Source organism: Rhinoraja longicauda, chromosome 10 (assembly GCF_053455715.1).
Source record: "Rhinoraja longicauda isolate Sanriku21f chromosome 10, sRhiLon1.1, whole genome shotgun sequence".
NCBI lineage: Eukaryota > Metazoa > Chordata > Chondrichthyes > Rajiformes > Arhynchobatidae > Rhinoraja > Rhinoraja longicauda.
In genome coordinates, this window is record NC_135962.1 from 36,399,125 (window position 1) to 36,420,721 (window position 21,597).

At 44.3% G+C, this 21,597-nt stretch overlaps 1 protein-coding gene across 3 annotated transcripts in view; it reads right to left on the minus strand.

Annotated features, from left to right (window-relative positions):
- Window positions 1–21,388, minus strand: part of ktn1 (kinectin 1) — a 100,689-nt gene extending 79,301 nt beyond the window's left edge. For 2 of the 3 annotated variants that reach the window (XM_078406649.1, XM_078406648.1), the window contains exons 1-4: window positions 21,266–21,388; window positions 10,365–10,460; window positions 6,595–7,144; window positions 318–431 (exon numbers count right to left, since the gene is read on the minus strand). In XM_078406649.1, coding sequence (XP_078262775.1) covers window positions 318–431; window positions 6,595–7,117 — 637 coding nt within the window. In that variant the 5' untranslated portion in view covers window positions 7,118–7,144; window positions 10,365–10,460; window positions 21,266–21,388. The remainder of the gene's footprint in view (window positions 1–317; window positions 432–6,594; window positions 7,145–10,364; window positions 10,461–21,265) is intronic. The other variant, XM_078406650.1, reaches the window with a different exon arrangement.
- Between the last annotated feature and the right edge of the window lie 209 nt (window positions 21,389–21,597).

The following is a 21,597-nucleotide window of genomic DNA, read 5'->3' on the forward strand; positions in this document are numbered from 1 at the left end:
AGGAAAAGCTGATTTTTATGTAAAATAATATTCTATTAAAAATGCACCAACTGCCATTTTGAAAAGACTTTCACAATAAATATCATCAAATCACTGACCGAACAGAGAGAAGCAACTTTCTATATCAGCAGAGAAACAATAAAATAGAGTTCATTACATTTTTAAGCACATATAGGCCCAACTTACATTACACAAACATAAATATTACACTACTTTCCATCAGTCAACTACTTAAAAAGAAAAGTACTGCTAAATTAGTATATCCAAAATACACTTTTTGATCTTAATGCAGCATTCTGGCTCTAAAATAAACTTACTGTCCTGTCTCCATAAAAAGGACGCATCCTCTCTTGGCTCTGCAAACTGAGTAGCAGTTTCCAATCTCTCTGGGGAAGTGTGGTAGCTATCAAATTGCTCAGAGACACTAGTGGCTAAATATAAAGAAAAAGAGTCTTGTAACAGTCATTTTGCTAAGCTAGCAATTCAGTTAATTCAATCAATCCTCATCAAGGGTTTGGTTTTTTTAAGGCTTTGACTCAGCTGGATGCTTTACGGACACTGTCTGAAAGGCACGATCAACACTCTCAATCATCACAATTACAAGTCTTTGCTATCCATATTTAATTAGGAACCTAGATTTTTAGCAATACCTATCCATATTTCCCATGACCACAGCAGCCTGTGTGACCCAGGGACCTGCTTCAAAGAGAACCCTTTGACTTTACATTTTGTGGTCTGCTTTGTGTAATACGCAAGAAGCTTCCAAATGCAGATCTCGGGAACATTTTCTGATTAGTCATCTGCAATATATATATATATATATATATATATTTCTTTTAAAACAATGGGATAGAAACCACTTGGATATCTGTACTTCCAAAGGCATGGTTTTCTCGATTACTATTAACTTTGAGTCACCACCATAAGTTTAATCACAAAATGCTGGAGTAACTCAGCAGGTCAGGCAGCATCTCAGGAGAGAAGGAATGGGTGACGTTTCGGGTCGAGACCCTTCTTACCATAAGTTTAATGCCAATTTCCTTCAGATATAAAGTATGTGATCTTTTTCCTCTATTGTAAATAATGATACATTAATAATTCAATGTATGCGTTAGTTCTTATTTTCATTCACAGTCAACATCCATTTCAAGAGGTTTGCAATGTTCCGAGGCATTTTTTCTCGATAACTATACGTTAGTTATCTCCAGCTGTATTTTTTTTGGCAAATGCAGCTCTAGCTTCTGAGCATTTAAAGTCGTCTGTACCACAATTCCTTTGGATACCATTCAGCTTCGTTTTGATGTCAATCTTATCCAAATGTGGGATCATACCTCTTAAAGTTAGAAAAGTCAATGTTCATACCGCTAGGCTGTAAGCTGCCAAGCGAAATAAGAGTTGCTGTTCCTCCAATTTGCGGTGGGCCTCACTATGACACTGGAGGAGGCCCATGACAGAAAGGTCAGACTGGGAGTGTGAGGGGGAGTTGAAGTGCTCAGCCACCAGGAGATCAGGTTGGTTAAGGCGGACTGAGCGAAGGTGTTGAGCGAAACGATCGCCGAGCCTGTGTTTGGTCTCACCGATGTAGAAAACTTTACATAGCTCCTCTGTCCCTCTCTTCCCCTCCATCTTCCCAGTTCTCCCACTGTCTTCCTGTCCCCACCTACATCCTTTCTTTGCCCCGACCCCCTGACATCAGTCTGAAGAAGGGTCTCGACCCGAAACGTCACCCATTACTTCTCTCCAGAGATGCTGCCTGACCCGCCGAGTTACTCCAGCATTTTGTGATACCTTCGATTTGTACCAGCATCTGCAGTTAGCAATGGCAGGTATTCCTGGGAATAATGCAGAAGTTGCAGGATCAATTCATCCCAAAGAGGAGGAAAGATTCTAAGGGGAGTAAGAGGCACCCGTGGATGACAAGGGAAGTCAAGAACAGCATAAAAATAAAAGAGAATAAGTATAACATAGCAAAGAAGAGCGGGATGCCAGGGGATTGGGATTCTTTTAAAGAGCAACAGAAGATAACTAAAAAGGTAATACGGGGAGAAAAGATGAGGTACGAAGGTAAGCTGGCCAATAATATAAAGGGGGATAGTAAAGGTTTCTTTAGGTATGTGAAGAGGAAAAAAATAGTTAAGGCAAATGTGGGTCCTTGAAGACAGAAGCAGGGGAATTCATTATGGGGAACAAGGAAATGGCAGACGGATTGAACCGGTACTTTGGATCTGTCTTCACTAAGGAAGATACAAACAATCTCCCAGATGTTCTAGTGGCCAGAGATCCTAGGGTGACGGAGGAACTGAAAGAAATTCACATTAGGCAGGAAATGGTGTTGGGTGGACTGATGGGACTGAAGGCTGATAAATCCCCAGGGCCCGATGGTCTGCATCCAAGAGTACTTAAGGAGGTGGCTCTCGAAATCATGGACGCATTGGTGATTATTTTCCAATGTTCTATAGATTCAGGATGAGTTCCTGTGGATTGGAGGGTAGCTAATGTTATCCCACTTTTTAAGAAAGGAGGGAGAGAGAAAACAGGAAATTATAGACCAGTTAGTCTGACATCAGTGGTGGGGAAGATGCTGGAGTCAATTATAAAAGACGAAATTGCGGAGCATTTGCATAGCAGTAACAGGATCGTTCCGAGTCAGCATGGATTTACGAAGGGGAAATCATGCTTGACTAATCTTCTGGAATTTTTTTGAGGATGTAACAAGGAAAATGGACAGGGGAGAGCCGGTGGATGTAGTGTACCTTGACTTTCAGAAAGCCTTCGACAAGGTCGCACATAGGAGGTTAGTGTGCAAAATTAGAGCACATGGTATTGGGGGTAGGGTACTGATATGGATAGAAAATTGGTTGGCAGACAGAAAGCAAAGAGTGGGGATAAATGGGTCCCCTTCAGAATGGCAGGCAGTGACTAGTGGGGTACCGCAAGGCTCGGTGCTGGGACCGCAGCTATTTGCAAATACATTAATGACTTAGATGAAGGGATTAAATGTAACATTAGCAAATTTGCAGATGACACAAAGCTGGGTGGCAGTGTGAACTGTGAGGAAGATGCTATGAGGTTGCAGGGTGACTTGGACAGGCTGTGTGAGTGGGTGGATGTATGGCAGATGCAGTTTAATGTAGATAAGTGTGAGGTTAACCACTTTGGTGGTTAGAATAGGAAGGCAGATTATTATCTGAATGGTGTCAAGTTAGGAAAAGGGGACATACAACGAGATCTGGGTGTCCTAGGGCATCAGTCACTGAAAGGAAGCATGCAGGTACAGCAGGCAGTGAAGAAAGCCAATGGAATGTTGGCCTTCATAACAAGAGGAGTTGAGTATAGGAGCAAAGAGGTCCTTCTGCAGTTGTACAGGGCCCTCGTGAGACCGCACCTGGAGTACTGTGTGCAGTTTTGGTCTCCAAATTTGAGGAAGGATATTCTTGCTATTGAGAGCGTGCAGCGTAGGTTTACTAGGTTAATTCCCGGAATGGCGGGACTGTCGTATGTTGAAAGACTGGAGCGACTAGGCTTGTATACACTGGAATTTAGAAGGATGAGAGGGGATCTAATTGAAACATAAAAGATTATTAAGGGGTTGGACACGTCAGTTTTAAATGGAACATTTTTCCTGCATCTAGCCTGTCCAGTCCTTTTATAATTTTACATGTTTCTATAAGATCCTCTCTCATCCTTCTAAACTCACCTGCCAGGCTTTGTTTCCCCCTCCCCACCCACCGCTTTTTTTGCGGCTTTCACCACCCCACAACAATCAGTCTGAAAACAGGTCTAAACATCGTCTGTCCATTCCCTCTACAGTTACTGCACGACCCACTGAATCCTCCAGTACTTTGTGTTTTGCTCAAATTTCCAGCATCTGCAGTGCCTTGCGTCTCCCTTGCTACTCTCATTTGTTCTTTCATCTAAGCTTGCCTGTTATTATCCATCATCCATTACCACCTTCGCCACTACATAAGTAAGATCAGATCCAGAATATTTCCTTCCTCCTGAATGTAGCATTGAACTACAGGGTAACTTTTGCACACTTCATACACACGTAATCACCATAAATGATATTGAGGTCCAGGTATATTCATATTGCTCTGCTTTTGATATCAAACCAATTTCTACACCAGGGCCAAATAGTTAATTTATTGTTGTGAATTATCTGTTCAACAACGACAAGCCTTGGTATACAGCAGAACTCAGACAACTCCGCCAGTCTAAAGATGAGGGCTACAGAAGCGGGGATGCAGACCTCTGCAGGCAGGCCAATTACAAGCTGAGAGTTGTAAATCTGTGAAATTCCCTGCCTCAGAAGGCAGTGGAGGCCAATTCTCTGGATGCTTTCAAGAGAGAGCTAGATAGAGCTCTTAATGATAGCGGAGTCAGGAGGTATGGGGAGAAGGCAGGAACGGGGTACTGATTGTGAATGATCAGCCATGATCACATTGAATGGCGGTGATGGCTCGAAGGGCCGAATGGCCTACTCCTGCACCTATTGTCTATTGTCTAAGAGGAATCAGAGCTGGCAAGGAAATGTACTCTCAGGAGTTGAGGAGCAAGTTCTCAGCTCATGATTCAGCTTCAGTGTGGAAGGGCTTGCAAGAAATCACCAGCTACAAGAGGAACCCCCCCCCAGTTTGCAAAGACTGGGCCCTCCTCCATTACCCACCTCCTCCTTGCTGCCCAACATCAGTCCGGCCACTTCTCCATCACTAACAATAGAAATTGAGGAGGTGGAAAAGCTACTCAGGAGACAGAAAAGCCGGAAATCTCCAGGACCGGACAATGATTCCCCCTCTACCCTCAAGCTCTGTGCCGAACAACTGGTACCTGTCTACACAAACATTTTCCATCAGTCCCTGCAAACCTGCATCAGTCCCTGCCCCTGCACTGTCCACTGTCCCAAAGTCTCCATTGTTCCTGTACCCAAAGCCAAGGATTACTGGTCTTAATAACTACAGGCCTGTCACACTTACCTGTGTAATCATGAAAACACTTGAAAGACTTGTGCTGGCCCACCTGAAAAGTATCATAAACCCCCTGATGGACCCACTGCAGTTTGCATATTGGGCCAATAGAGCAGTAAATGACCCAGTCAACCTCGGCTTGCACTTATTCATCCTCCAGCACCTAGACTGCCAGGGGATCTATGCAAAGATTCTGTTTGTTGATTTTAGCTCTACATTCAATGCCATTGTGCCAGAGCTGCTACACTCCAAACTCATCCAGCTGACTGTGCCTGAACCCCTCTGTCAGTGGACCATCAACTTCCTGACAGGAAGCAGCATGTGAGGCTGGGAAAGTACATCTCAGACCCGCTGACCTTCAGCATAGGAGCATCGCAAGGCTGCGTACTCTCCCCTCATCTTTACTCTTTCCACACTAACGACTGCACCTCCAGACTCCTCTGTCAAGCTTCTCAAGTTTGCGGACGACACAACCTGATCCAGGATGAGGAGGAATCTGACTACAGACAGGAGGTGACCCAGCTGGCATCCTGGTACCATTGCACCAACCTGGAGCTCAATGCTCTTAAGACAGTGGAATTGATTGTGGACTTTAGGAGAGCTCCCCCTCCCCTCCCCCCACTCATCATCAACAACACAACAGTCACAACTGTGGAGTCATACAAGTTCTTTGGAACCATCATCTCCAGGGACCTTAAATGGGAGGCCACCATCGACTCAACAGTCAAAAAGGCCCAAAAGAGCATGTACTTCGTACGGCAGCTGAGAAAACACAACCTGCCACAGGCAATGATGGTCCAGTTTTAACACTACTATCATAATCTGTCCTCACCTTCTCCATCATAGCTCAGCCACCAAGCACGTCATCCGGAGACTGCAGCGCATCATTCGATCAGCTGAGAAGGTTGTTGGCTGCAACCTTTCCCCCCCCCATTGACGAACTGTACACTGCAAGGGCCAGGAAGCGGGCGGGCAAGATCATCTCAGACCCCTCTCACCCAGGCCACAAACGCTTTGAAGCACTTCCCTCTGGGAGACGACTCCGGACTATCAAAGCCACCACAGCCAGACATAAAAACAGCTTTTTTCCACAAACAGTAGCTCTACTCAACACCCAGAAGTCTGGAGCCTCTTTTTGCTCTGGTATTATATTTTCATATGTTTAAATTATAATGTGTTATTTTTAATTGTCTACTGTATATTGTGTTTTAATCCTTGCGGGTAAAGCACCAAGGCAAATTCCTTGTATGTATACATACTTGGCTAATAAAAAATATTCAAATTCAAATCCCAAATTATTTTTTTAAGCACCATAACCTGGTTATTAATCAATAACAACGGCAGATGGAAAGATTGAATAATTTAACATCAAATCTATCATGTCACACACTAAGCTTTTTATTACTTTGATGGGATGAAACAGGAGTGAGGGAATACCGAGGCAAATAGTATTAGAGATTTAAAATAGCAGAGATTCATATTTGGTGGCAACACAAAATGCAAATTATTTGTTGAATCATTCTAATCGCATTTCTCAATTTATTGAGGCTTACAATAGATAAGTGATTGGTTGCAAGCATAATAAGATAAGATTACAAAAGCGTGGTGGGAGACAATAACAACAACTTACCCGCTTCATTCTTCTGCTTTTTCTGTCCAGATTTTTTCTTAAAACTGGAAGCTTCTGGAGGACTAGGTTGTTTCGTAACTGTGAGAGGCTCATTTTTTTTGGCAACATGTTTCGATCCTTCAAAATCCCTCCCCAAAGGATCCTCAGACATGGGTCTTGATGATTTCTTATCTTTCTTCTTTCTTTCTTTGAGCCCAGGTAGAATTTCAGCCAGAGGTGGCGTAATATCAACAGGCGTCTCTTCATCGGGTATCAACGCCTCCACCAATTCAGAGTCTCGTATTGCACTCTCAGAATCTGATTCGTGCATGTTACCATTTGCGTTGTCTTTCTTCTTGTTTTTTTTCTTTTCATTTTTCTTTTTGTCAATTTTTGCTGAAACAGGTTTTGCATCACGTTTTTGTTTAGCAAGTATTTCATCGTATGAAGTTTCCTTCATAAACAGCCAGAAGAACAGAAATATTATGGCAATGACCACAGCTGGGATAATAAGGAGGAGATATTGAGACTCATAAAATTCCATGGCTCTTTGCTATGTCTATTGCAATATCTGAAAGAAAAGAAAAAATACATTTCAATAAGAGAGAAAAAACATCAGTTCTTTCTGGATTTATAGAGCTCCGGAACAAATTGACACACAACTTCTGGCTCCCAACATTGCTGAGGTCCTCCACATAATTGCACAGTGCGGTTAAGCTGCCGAGGTAAATATTTGAGAACAGTAATAAAACAGAAAATGCTGGAAATTTTCAGCAGGTCGGGAAGCATTTGTTGAGCGGGAAGCACAGATAACAAACGCTTCAGTGTGGCAACGTTTCACAAGACCCCAGGATGGGTTATTGATTTCAATAAAATTTAAGTACAACTCTCCAGAGAAAGATTGTTCAAAAATTTATAGATGCACTTTTCCAAATGTAATTGATAAATCAATCTTAAAGAATTTCAAGCAGCCAAAAGTTATGATCGTTCCCGATAAAAAGAGGTACTTAAATTGGAAATATTTGCTTTTGATTTCATAGCAGCAGTGCAGATGTTTGACTGAACTAAGCAATACATAGTGTAATCGAAAGGAGAAAAGCTACAAAGATGGCTGATCAGAACGCTATGCTTCAAATTTACATGGGGAAAAAATAGAATACATGTTTGATTATAAACACAGTTAGGGCTGCAAGCATCTCTCATTCCTGGAGAGAATAGGGTAGGTAACTAAACATTTGTTCAAAGGGAAGTTTTATTTATATAACAGTGTTTAAATAGCTCGATAGGAAACATGGTTTAGGGAAGGACTTCAAGAGCTCAGGACCTTGGTCCCTCAAGGCTCACCACCAATGTTTGGGAGATTAAATGTGCACCAGAATTATAGAATTACAGTTAATTTGGGGGGTTGTGGGCTAGAAGAGATAAAGGGGAGAGCATGTGCAAAGATTTGGAGGAAAAAAAAAGAAAAAAATCAAGTGTTTATCTACCGAGAACCCAATATATATATATATAAACATAGCACAAAAAGTAAGGAAATTTGTGTTTGGTAGATTATTTCTTTGTTGTAACAATGCTTCTTGGCAATAAATCTTATACCGTTGGAAAGCCTGTTTATTTCCCTTTTAAATGGTGCCACATTTGTAAACAACATGCATTTGTGCGATGAGCAGCAGAGCTGAGTATGTGGGTTGCGCCCATGAAAAATCTGCTTCGGTGTTGTTTGGTGGATTGGATGATTGAAGTCTGAAGAAACAAGACATATTGGCAATTTAACAATTTATTCATTTAATAAACAGGAGCCTCAGTAGCGTGTGGAAGAACCATACACAGCCATAACAGCCTGGCACCTCCTCCTCATGCTGGTCACCAGCCTGGTCACACACTGTTGTGGGATGGCATCCCATTCTTCAACCAGCATTTGTCGCAAGTCAGCCAACGTGGTTGTGTTGGTCACTCTGGCACGAACAGCACGCCCAAGCTGATCCCACAAGTGTTCAATGGGGTTGAGGTCAGGACTGCTGGCAGGCCATTCCATCCTCTCCACTCCCAAATTCTGGAGGTAGTCTCTGAGAAACCCTGCTCTGTGGGGGCGAGCATTGTCATCTTGGAGGATAGAGTTCGGTCCCAGACTGTGGAGATATGGGATTGCCACTGGTTGCAGAATCTCATCTCGATATCTCTCTGTATTGAGATTGCCTCCAATGATGACAAGCCTCGTTTTTCCAGTGAGGGAGATGCCGCCCCACACCATCACACTGCCTCCACCAAAAGATGTTACTCTATCGGTGCAGCAATCAGCATAGCGTTCTCCGCGTCTTCTCCACACTTTGACCCTATGATCCAACTGCCGTAGGCAGAATCTGGATTCATCGCTGAACATAACGTTCCTCCACATGTTCAGGTTCCAGTGCACGTGTTGCCGACACCAGCGCAAACGGGCCTCACGGTGAAGGGCAGTCATGGCAGGCCTCCTGGCAGCCCTATGAGACCGGAGATCGGCTGCGTGCAGTCTGTTCCGAATTGTCTGGGCAGAGAGCCGTCGGGCATATCGTCCTGCAAACCTTGACTGAAAATCTGTAGAAGACAGCCTACGGTTCCTAAGTGCTGACAGGGTGAGGAAACGGTCTTCTTCGGGTGTCGTCTTCTTGGGACGCCCACTTCGCGGCCTGTCTCTGACATCCCCCGTTATATGGAACTTGGCCTTCACTTTGGAGATGGTATTAGGGCTCACTCCAAATAATGCCGCAACTTAGTTTTGCGGAACACCAGCTTGAAGTTGCCCTATCGCACGGGCCCTATCCAGATCAGTCAAACGTGGCATGCCGATTCTTGGAGCAGACACCTACTGACCACTGTAGCAGGGCCCATGCTCACAGATGCTGCCAATCAGGTGCCAATCAGGCACCTGATTGTCAGCACCTGGGGGTACCAGAAGCTCAAAACAAGAGTCAATAGCAACAGCAGAATAAGCTGTTTGGCATTGGCAGAGATTTGGCAAATTTTTCATGGGCGCAACCCATATACTCAGCTCTGCTGCTCATCCCACAAATGCATGTTCCTTACAAATGTGGCACCATTTAAAAGGGAAATAAACAGGCTTTCCTACGGTATAAGATTTATTGCCAAGAAGCATTTATTGGGCGGCACGGTAGCGCAGCGGTAGAGTTGCTGCTTTACAGCGAATGCAGCGCCAGAGACTCAGGTTCGATCCTGACTACGGGTGCTGCACTGTAAGGAGTTTGTACGTTCTCCCCTTGACCTGCGTGGGTTTTCTCCGAGATCTTCGGTTTCCTCCCACACTCCAAAGACGTACAGGTATGTAGGTTAATTGGCTGGGTAAATGTAAAAATTGTCCCTAGTGGGTGTAGGATAGTGTTAATGTGCGGGGATCGCTGGGCGGCACGGACTTGGAGGGCCGAAAAGGCCTGTTTCCGGCTGTATATATATGATATGATATGATAAGCATTGTTACAACAAAGAAATAATCTACCAAACACAAATTTCCTTACTTTTTGTGCTATGTTTATATAAGAGGAGCGAGATAGATGAATGGAACATAATGGTAAGCAGAGTTTCAGATGATTTAAAAACAAATGTAGGTTATAAATCTATTGGAATATTCAAACCCAAAGATAAGCCATTATTTTCCCCCCAATCTGTCAAGGAAAGATCAGATTGAGGTAACCTTTATACGGTGGCATGGTGATCAAAACCTTAGAGTTAATAACCTTACCAACTCAGCATTAAATATTACAATCAACAAATTTTAAGATTTCCCATAAAAAACTTACCAGAAACTTTTCCAGAATGCTGCCCAGATTAGAGGGTATGAGCTGCAAGAAGAAGTTGGACAAACAGATTGTTTTCTCTGGAAGTTGAAGCGAGACCTGATAGATATATATAAAATTATGAGAGGCATAGACAGGATAGACAGTCAGAACTTCATCACACCACCCTCCCCCCCCACATGGAAATGTCATGGATAAGAGAGTATTGCTTTATGGTGAGAGGGGCAATTATTAAACGAGGTATGTGGGGCAAGTTTTCTTTTCCACACAGATGTGGTGTGCGCCTGGAATGTGCTGCTGCTGGGGATGGTGGTGGAGATACAATAGTGCTATTTAAACGGCTTTTATGTAGGCACATGGATAAACGGATTGGAGGGACATAGATCACGTGTAGGCAGAAATTTGTTTACCTTGGTATCAGTTCAACACAGACATAGTGGGCTGAATGGCCTGTTCCTATGCTGTTCTGTTTATTTTCTAACACAGAGGACAAAATAAGAACAAGCAGTTTCAAACATCTGGAAAGATCATGGAAGTCCTATGTTTCTTTGCAACAGGTGCATCATTATTCCAATACTCCAATGAAACTAATTAACTGATTAGTGTCCTTTACTTTGGTTTCTCAATTGGTTTGGACAGCTGTGACCTTGAAAGAATTATACAAATCCGAACACTGCTTTAATAGAAATGATTGTGCAACAATCCTCTCTGCAATAAGCTTGACAAGTGACTAGTCAACTAAAACTTTAAAAGGAAAAGTTTTAAAAATAGAATTAGCCTGGCTATTTACTTCAACAAATCTATTTTTTGATACAGTAATCAGAGCTTTTAAAATGTTTTGTCAATGCCTCTTTTTTTCTAAGTCCACTCATTCAAATGAGATTGATTAAAGTGAATTAGACTAACTTTTTTCTCAAATGTGCAGATCAAACAATGAAAGTCAATCTCAAATAGAAAGTGCAAATTCACAACTGTCAAATGAATGTCACCTATTGAACTGCTACCAGACAGATCCTATGCCTGCTTCTACAAATGCTTTCAACAGTGATGATATACAAAGATTATGCAAATGAGCCACTATGTGTTTTTACCACAAAATTAATACGAACAATAGGATTATCATTTCAAGATAGGCTGGAGAAAAGTGATAGTTAGTCCTTTAAAGACACAAGAACTGCTGGTATTTTTTAATGATCGACAAGGGTAGGGCTGCTTTGTTCATCATATCTGAAGCACAACTAATAAGTTTGATATCAAAATGTCTTGCTTTAGAGATCTGCAGCCACAGTTGAAATAGTTGCTGGAATATAGAACAGCACAGCACTGGGACAGGCCCTTCGGCCCACTTTGTCTGTGTGAAACATAATGCCAAGATAACTGTCGACAAGGGAGGTGCCGTGGTTGTCTGGCGCGCTGACCTCTACCGGACTGAGGCTAGACGACAACTCTCAGACTCCTCCTCCTACTTATCATTGGACCATGACGCCACAGGCCTTAATCTCCAACACCATTACTGATCTCATCTATTCCGGCTCTCTGCCCCCTAAAGCCTCCAACCTTATCGTTCCTCAGCCCCGCACAGCCCGTTTTTACCTTCTCCCCAAAATCCACAAACAGAACTGTCCTGGCAGATCCATTGTTTCTGCCTGTTCATGTCCCACCGAATTAATTTCCACCTACCTCGACTCCATCCTATCCCCCCTGGTCCGATCCCTCCTTACCTATGCCCAAGACACCTCACATGCTCTTCGTCTCCTCAATAACTTCCGTTTTCCAGGCCCCCATTTCCTCATCTTTACTATGGATGTCCAGTCACTCTACACCTCCATCCCCCACCAGGAGAGTCGTAAAGCCCTCCGTTTCTTCCTCGACCGCAGAACCAGCCAATTTCCAGCTACCAATACTCTCCTCCGCCTAGCACAGCTGTTCCTTACCCTCAACAACTTCTCCTTTGACTCTTCCTCCAAATCCAAGGCGTAGCTATGGGCACTCACATGGACCCTAGCTGTGCCTGCCTCTTTGTAGGGTCCGTCAAACAATCCCTATTCCAGGCATACACTGTCCCTATCCCCAAACTCTCGTTCCACTACATTGACGACTGGATTGGTGTGACCTCTTGTACCCATGCAGAACTTACCGACTTCATCAATTTCACCACTAATTTCCATCCTGTTCTTAAGGGGAGTGGAAGGGGGGAGGGGAAGAGGAGGGGAAGAGGAGGGGAAGAGGAGGGGAAGAGGAGGGGAAGAGGAGGGGAAGAGGAGGGGAAGAGGAGGGGAAGAGGAGGGGAAGAGGAGGGGAAGAGGAGGGGAAGAGGAGGGGAAGAGGAGGGGGTGCTGCACCAATGCAGGAGAGCTTTGGGCCCAACGGGTCCACTTGGTCTGGTATATATCATTATATTACTAAAACTGTCATCTTGTTTGCCTGTGTGCATATTTGTATGTTTTTGTACCCAAAATACAGCCAAAACGGTACACGATAGCGCCATAATTTTAGGCCCACCTTACCATTGTCCTGGGGTTTAAATAAGTGTTATATTTAGAATTTTTTTCTCTTTTTAATCTTTCAAAATAACTTTTTAAAGTTAAAAAAATCACTTTTCCATCTCCTTTTGGCTATCACCCGCATATAACGCCACAATGGGAACCCAACGGTTCCACGTGTCCAACGGCACAATGGGAACCAACACGTCCGCTCCTGCGCAGTTGGGGCCCATTGATCCGATACTTACGTGTTCATCTTGCGTCACAACGCTAAGATGGCCGCAGGTTCCACGCGTGCGCAATTGGGGGAGAGTTGACTTTCCTCCCGTGGTGCAGCGCGGACATTCCTCCCATGGTGCAGCTTGGTGACAGAGAAGGCAAAAGAAGATGGCCGCTGGCAGGAAGGCCGCTCTCCTGCTGCTAGCCTCCACGATGTCCGCCCGGGGCTGGGGTGAGTGGCTCCCTCTCCCCTTTCCTCTCCCGCTCCCGGGAGAGACTCCGAGCAGGAGGAAGACGGTCGTCTCATCGTTCCCCTCCGTCTCCTCCAACACCCGCTTCAACCGACGGCGTCGTCGAGTCCCCGCTCCTGCCTGGGCCCACTACCCCGTACCATCACCAGACTACAACCCCCAGTGGGCAGTTTCTTCTCCTCCTCCTCCCGCGCCTCCTCCAGTGCCCGCTTTAACCAACGACATCGTCGATGACGCCAACAAAAATGGTGTCTGCTCTCCTTCTCCTCGCGCTCCATCATGTTGTGCGCTCCTCCCGCCGCCGCACTGCCCGCCCTGGGGTATATTCCCAGCTCCCACCAGGCCCCAGCGCACCAGACAATCACCGGACTACAATCGCACACATGGTTGTAGAGGGGAGGGGGGATTGGGGGTGGGGAGGAGGAGGAGGGGAGGGGGAGGGAGGAGTGGGGGGAAGTCAGGGTGGGCGAGGAGGGGAGTGGGGGGGATGGAGTGGGTCAGTAGGGGGGGGTGAGGGAGTAGGTGAGTGGGGGGGGAGGGAGGAGGATGGAAGGAGGGATTGAGTGGGGGGGTGGGCATTGGAGAGGGGGTGGGGAGGGGAGGGTGCAACACCAATGCAGGAGAGCTTTGGGGTCCAACGGATGGCTGCCACATCCGTGCGTACGCGGTTGGGGGAGAGTTGCCATGTTGTTCTTAGCTCCGGCGTGAGCGCAGTTGGAGGAGGGTTGCCATTTTGTGTTCAGCTCCGACCTCACAACCGACGCCCTATTGGTCCAGGTCCCACCTGGGGGAGCGCCAGCGTTCCCAACTCTGATTGGTCGCTAGCACGTCCTCAATACGCTCCTGCCACTCACCCCCACATGTGGTCCATTGATTGGCTACAACCTCCCGCTCGACGCCCGATTGGCCCAGGTCCCCACGTCGGGTCGAATGATTGGCTCCAATTTCCCACTTAATGCCCGATTGGCCCAGGTCCCCACGTCGGTTCGAATGATTGGCTCCAACCGCCCGCTTGATGCCTGATTGGTCCGGGTCCCACGTGGGGGAGTGGTTTCTTCCGCTAAAAGCAACTGCCGTCGCAGTCGAGCTGACGCTGCTGCTCAATGAGGGCACAGTGTCGAGGATCGCCAAGAGAGGATTTGAACCATAAAAAGCAAAAACTTTCCAGATAATATTTATTTTATTTTTAAGAAAAAAACACCGTTTATTTTAAAGAACAAACACGATTTTCCCACATCACGATGGGAACCCAACGAGGAATGGGCCCAATGAGTCCACTTGGTCTCGTATATTACTAAAACTCTCATCTTGTTTGTGGGTATGTGGATAAATTTAAAATTTGTTCTGGAAATACACCCAAAACGGTACACGATAGCGCGACAATTTTAGCACCACCTTAATCACCATTATCTTTTAAAGTTTAAAATTAATCTTTTTAAAGTTTAAAAAATCACTTTTCAACTTACCTTGGCCGTCAGCGCATTCGACATCAGAATGGGACCCGCCCGAGTGACAGGAGCGGAGGCCAATGAGTGGTGGGGGGGGGGGGGGGGGCACGATGGCTGGCGGCGGCGGGACCTTCCAGAATGACAGGAGTGGGCAGCTGAGCCGACGAGCTGCCGCTGTGGCGGCCAATGAGGGGGGGGTTGCTCAGCTGACGAGCTGCCGCTGCTAGCTAAAACTTTAATAAATGCGCTTCCCCCCCCCTCCCGCCGGGAGGACCGGCACCCGTCCCAGCGTGCCCCGCGCCTGACCTTCCTCCCATGGTGCAGCGCAGTGGCAGAGGGTCAAACAAGACGGCCATCGCCGCCGTTTGCCGCCGAGCTGCAGGAGACGTTTTGGATCCACAGTTCGCTCTGCCCGCAGCACTGGCCTCACAGGGCCGAGGTGATTGGCTCCCTCTCCCCCCCTCACCCGCCTACGGGGGACACTCCCCAGCCGGCAGCGGGTCCACGGATGGTCAGTTGAGGGAGGGTTGCCTGGCTCGAAGGAGAGGTTTCCACCCAACGGGGCCGAGGTGCGTGGCTCCCTCTCTCCTTCGCTCTCCCCCCTCGCCCGCCCATGGGGGACACTCCCCAGCTGGCAACGGGTCCACAGATCGTCAGTTGGGGAGGGTTGCCGTGCCCGCAGGAGAGGTTTCCACCGAAAGGGGGTTGCCGCGCCCGCAGGACTGCCCACAGCAGAGATTTGCACCCAACGGGTGCACATACATCTAGTATTTTATAACAGCTTCTACAAAAGGTTATGAAAATCTCTCTTCCAGGTTGGTTGGTCTTTCCAAAATGGAGGCATGCTAACTCAGGTAATTAGGGCCAGGATTTCTTAGCAACTTGTCTCATGTACTACAAAGGACTGCAAGATACATAAAAGACTGCAGATGCGGAAGCTTAAGGAAAACAAAGCTGGATGAACTTTATGGTCGGGCAGCATCTGTAGAGTGAAATGGACAGACAACATTTTGGGTTGGGACCCAAATGCCATTGGACCGTTTCCCTCCATAGATGCTGCCTGACCAAGTAGGATCCCCCAGCGTTTTTTGTTTGTTTGCACACGTTGCATGGTATTCTGAAACCAAACAAAGCATTGTTGGAGGAAATCTGTGAAAAACAATACTAAAATTGCTTCACCCATTACACTCAGTTCACCTGGAATGAAGCCTTTTGCACTTGACCTTTTCATGGATTTGAGTACTCTGTGAGATGAAACACAAAGCGATTTGGGATTTAAAGTTATTGTGGATCTGTTCTAAACAGATTTAAAATGACACCTTGATTTGGATTATACAAATTAGAAGGCATATTACAAATAATTTGAGATGCATAACACAATTTTGATTTCACCATTCAAGGCATTAGATGCAATAAGTTTCTTTACACAGTTCATTTTCATTCTTTATTTGATGGGGTGTGAGCAAAATGGGTATAAACAGAAAGAAATTGGAATGACTAGAAGAGTGGAAATGAGAACAAATCAATAGCAGCACCAGGAGATGGTCCAAATGAAATGACTGAGCATTTCTAACCACAAAAATTCTTTCACACTCATCATTAGACAAGTGTCTTACTCATAAACGCATTACTAGGACAGTGTTCAATAAACACATCCATATATGGGTACAGTGGATCTGACCAAACAAACCCCAGCTTGGCCTTCCACCAGACCTAAAACTATCATCCCAGTTGGAATCCCCGAAATGAACGCCACTACATAGAAATTTAAAATTCAGGGAGGAGCCTGGTCTGTGTAAAGTAATCTCCACCAAGAAAATTGTGGTCTTGCTGCAATAAAATGATGCGTTGTATCTTAACATGTACTTAAGTACTTTGTTACACCATCATTGTCTTAATCTTTGGTCAATAATTGTCCCTTTAATAAGTCAATCAGCAAATTTATTCTGAAGCTTTATAGGACTTTGGTTAGACCACATTTGGAGTATTTTGTACTCTGGTGGCCCCATTTATAGGAAGGAAGTGGAGGCTTTCGAGAGGGTGCAGAAGAGGTTTATTAGAATGCTGCCTGAATTAGAGGGGATTAGCTGCAAGAAGAGGTTGGACAAACTTCGATTGTTTTCTCTGAAACATCAGAGATTGAGGGAAGGTCTAATAGAAGTATTTAAAATTATGAGGGACATAAATGGGGTAGACAGTCAGAACAGTGCTCCCCAGGGTGGAAATATCAAAGACTAGAGGGCAAAGCTTTAAAGTGAGGGGGGCAAAGTTTAAAGGAGTGCTGGTTAAGCTTATTTTCTAATACACTGTGGTGCATGCCTGGAACTTGCTACCAGGGGTGATGGTGAAGGCATATATGATAGTGGTGTTGGAGGCCTTTGGACAAGCACGTGGATATGCAGGGAATGGAGGGATATGGATTTCATGCAGGCAAAGTTTAGTTTAATTTGGTATCATGTTTGGCACAGATATTGTGGACCTCTTCCTGTGTTATACTGTTCTATTTTCAAATTGATCGAAAGTGTCATGGAAACTATACCATTGCTTAGCAATAACCTGCAGCAATAACCAGCACACTGATGCTCCGCAGGGTTCTATCAGGATCATTTAACTCATTACTCAATCATCTGGAAGTATGGATCAAATTCAAGGAGGCAAGACGAGAATGATTGCCCTTAACACTAAGACACCACATGGCAATTCTGGAATGTCAGTAAAATGGAGGTGAATGCAAATCAAGGAGAAACTCTTCACTGGTCAAAGCAAATTCAATAGCAATGGTTAACAGGAATTTGGACAGACTCATGTACAGGCAGGAAATAAAACCACGTGGAAGCAGCAGGAACCAGTTTAATTTGGCATGGTTCCCAAGTCACACCAGCTTTTCGTTCTCACCTAGTAAACCGCTAATAATAGCCTGTTTCCTCTATCATTGTTACTCTTTTGCATATCTTTCATTCATTTGTTCTAGATCTCTCTACATCATCATCTCTATCTCTCGTTTCCCTTTCCCGTGACTTCCAGCCTGAAGAAGGGTGTAGGCCCGAAACGTCACCCATTCCTTCTCTCCAAAGTTGCTGCCTCGCCTGCTGAGTTACTCCAGCGTTTTGTGTTTATCTTTGGTTTAAACCAGCATCTGCAGTTCCTTCCTAACAATAGTACAGTATTAGAATCAAGGAAAAGGCTTACAATGATGTCAACACAGTTAGAGCAAGCCCAAAGATCAAAAAATAGGTGTCGGAATTCAGCTAAAGAACCATGGCACTAATAAGGAAAGGGAAAGTAAAATACAATAGCAGGCTAACGAGAAAACAGAAACAGAACATGACTCTCTACAAACACCAAAGAAATAAATGACCAAAGTCCAATGTATCCAGTACAGCGTGACATTGAAGTTATAATGGGGAATAAGGAAAGACCATTAAAATTAAACATCTTTTGCATCAATTTTCATGGAAGACTGAGAAAACCTCATGGAAGTTGTGCAGAACTGCAGGTCATAGTAAAATAAAAGGCTGAAAGAAACTAGCAATAATAAATAAAAAATTGTAGTGGAAGAAAAATAGGCCAAGAAGTTGCCAGGACCTGATGATCAGCATCTTGGGTTTCAAAGGAAACAGCTGTGAGTTTTGTAGATGCACTGGTTATTTTCCAAGATTCTATACATTCGAAAGGACACAAAGTGCTGGAATAACTCAGTGGGTCAGGCAACATCCTGGTGAACATGGCTAGGTGATGTTTTGGGTCTTGACCAGAATTGTCACTTATCCACATTCTCAAGGGCTGCCGACTGATGCCCAAAGTTACTCCAGCATTGTGTCCTTTTGTGTATTAACATGCAGTACTTTGTTCCTACATTCTTCCATAGATTCCAAAATGGTTCCTTCAGATTCGAAGATGGTAAATATAACTCCTATATTTAAGAGGGAAAGAGAAAATAGAGTATACAGATCAGTTAGCATGATTAGAGCAGAAAGGTAAATGCTGTTAAGGAGGAAATGGTAACAGGACATTTTTAAAAATCAGGATTTGGCAGAGTCAAAATGGACTTATGGAAGGAAGATCATCTTTCATTCACCTATTGATTTTTTTTTCTAAGACTGCATCAAGCAGAAAGAGAAGAAAACAACTCATATGATATGTTTAGATTTTCAAAAGGTCTTTAACAGCAAAACTGTTTTTTAAATGGTGAGGGATTGAAAGGTGCTGGTGTTCAAAGGGGCCTGGGTCAATTTAAAGATGAATCAACATTAATGTGTAGTTACAAATAATTAGGTAGGTAAATTCTAAGTTGGCATTTCCTGAGCAACAGGATTTGGTTCCAAGAGTAGATACCCTTCACTCCATTTATACCATCAAATCACAGAAGATCATAGACTCATACATAGATGTGGATACATAGATAGATTCCCCATGCTGGAATTTCTAGAATTAAGAGCCTCTAAAACCTCAAAAGTATTGATATGAAGTGTTGAATATCCTACTCCTGCTATTTCCTACTTTAAACTCAAGACTCTCGATAGACATTTACTAGTCTAATAACAGTGCATTACCACCGTGTCTTGTTAAATTTTTGACAGAAAAAAATAAAAGGTTCTTTATATAAATACAAAAAAAATAGACATCAAGATGATAGTAAACTGAAGATGATAGTAAACTTTTTGGTACAATTAAACGTTTGATGCAACAGTTCAACATAGTCAATTGTATCTCTGGTCTCAGAAACAACTCAGTTTTCCTTTCCTTAAAGATCTTTTATTAAAGATACCATCTCTTTCCTTCCAAGTTTTTTCAACTGACTTCAAATTATTCAAGCCACATTGTGGAGTTTCAACTCTTAATTTGTTGCATTATTACACTAGGCCTCTTAATTGTTAGATCAGTAATAATAACAAAATCAGTTGATCGCCAAGTACTGCTCTGCAGTGACAGGCATGTTCCATTTTGAAAGGGAAATACAGGTGCCAAGTTCTTTCTTTAACAACATTAATGAATATGATATTTCCATAAGCAGTTTGCTTTTCTTCCACAAACATGAATTGGCAATTAACCTTCTTTTAAGTCATCATGACTAAAGCTACTGGCAACAGAAGTATTTTTAACCTAGAATTAATCACAATTGTGGAATTTAACACTTTTAGGGTGTCTCTAGTTTACACACTCCATTCGGGATGACATGTGTAATCTGCAGAGCTGTTAGATTTCAAAATGGGAGATAAATGGGCTCAGGATTACACACACAATTCAATTCTTATTTATGTCCTAAACAATTTTTAATACTTTTTTTTAAAGTGTATGTTGACATCTGTCATGGATTTTTTCCATATAAATTTGTGTAATTACTAAATGTCTAAAAGACCATGGAAGATGTGGGTGATCAACTTATTATGAATCTAATAGTAAAGATCAAGCTATGTTAGAGGATGCAATTTCCTGCAAGAATTATAACTTTACAGCAAATTAAACTTCAAGAAGGTCACCTTATTCTAACCAGACATATTTCAAAGGATTAAGGAGACTGAGCAGCTGTCTTTAGTAATCCCTATTTCAGTCATGGAATTTGTTTGAAGGTAACACTAATGTAGAACACAATTGGAGAAACATATTCGTCGAAATAATAAATACATACATGGACTAAAACTGCATTGTATACAAGTTATTCTAATCAATACTTCTTGCTAATAGCATTGGCAAAACTTCTCATGGAGGATTTAAACAATCACTATCAAATGAAGGTCACCATTTTTGTTATTGGTAACTCATAAAACGAAAAACATACTCGAGTAGAAATGTTCTTTGATTCAGTATTTTCCAAATATTATTTTGTACGACGTCATGCTATTAATTGGGAAAGGAACCATCCATAAAATTCGAGCACACGCAACGTTTTAATTCAAGGGCGTGTCTGGTATGAGAAAAATAGTCTGATTGACCCGCCCACCTTCCAGCCAAAAGGTGTGTTCACGAGAAATCACGACAATGCAATTAGGTTCCCAATTAATATGCTAAATATAATATTCGCCAACAATTAATTAACGTTGTAGACTAAGATAACTTGAAGTTTGTGCTCGAATATTGCGAGAATGGTGATCGCAGCTATGCCAGAATACAGTGTACTGCGTGACTGAGCATAAATGGGCGAGAATAGGAAATGAGAGATAGACAAGACAGGTGACAACTATTCCACACTGCAGGGCAACACTGCTGAGAGTGCAGGAAACCCCAGTGTACAGGTCACGCCCTGGAAACACCATCGCCTCATCAAGGCTGACATAGTCCCGTCCTCTCAAGCATCCGATCCTTGGCGATCCTCGGGGAAAGTCCACCTTCCCCCTCGCTGCCCCTCAGCTCAGACCAAGCGGCTTCTCCCACAGGAGGGAGAGCGCAGGCCAGGCCGCGGCCTCCTGCTACCCCGCGCTCAATCATGGCCACTTCCCTCGCGGGTGGGGATGGGCGATCGGTTCCTCAAACGGCCCCGCGGATTGATTGCGGCCTGGGCTTACCTCTCCCCCGTGGGCAGAAGGGACGGCGCGGCTCCGGGCCCCGGCTGCTGTCGTCGTTTCTCCGCCTGTCTCCGGCTCAGTGGTGGTGGCGGCGCGCGCGCGGTCGCCTCGCTGACGTTCACTTTATTGCCAAAGCGGCCCGTCCCGCGCTGCAGCCAATCCCGGCGCAGTTCAGCCCCACTCCTTAAAGGGGGAAATACACACCACTCCCGCATGGTCCCCATCTCCAACCCATGCCTTCTTTTCTGATCACGCAAATTGGAGGAACAACGCCTCATATTCCGCTCTGGTAGCAAACAACCCAACGATACGAACACTGCGTTCTCCAATTT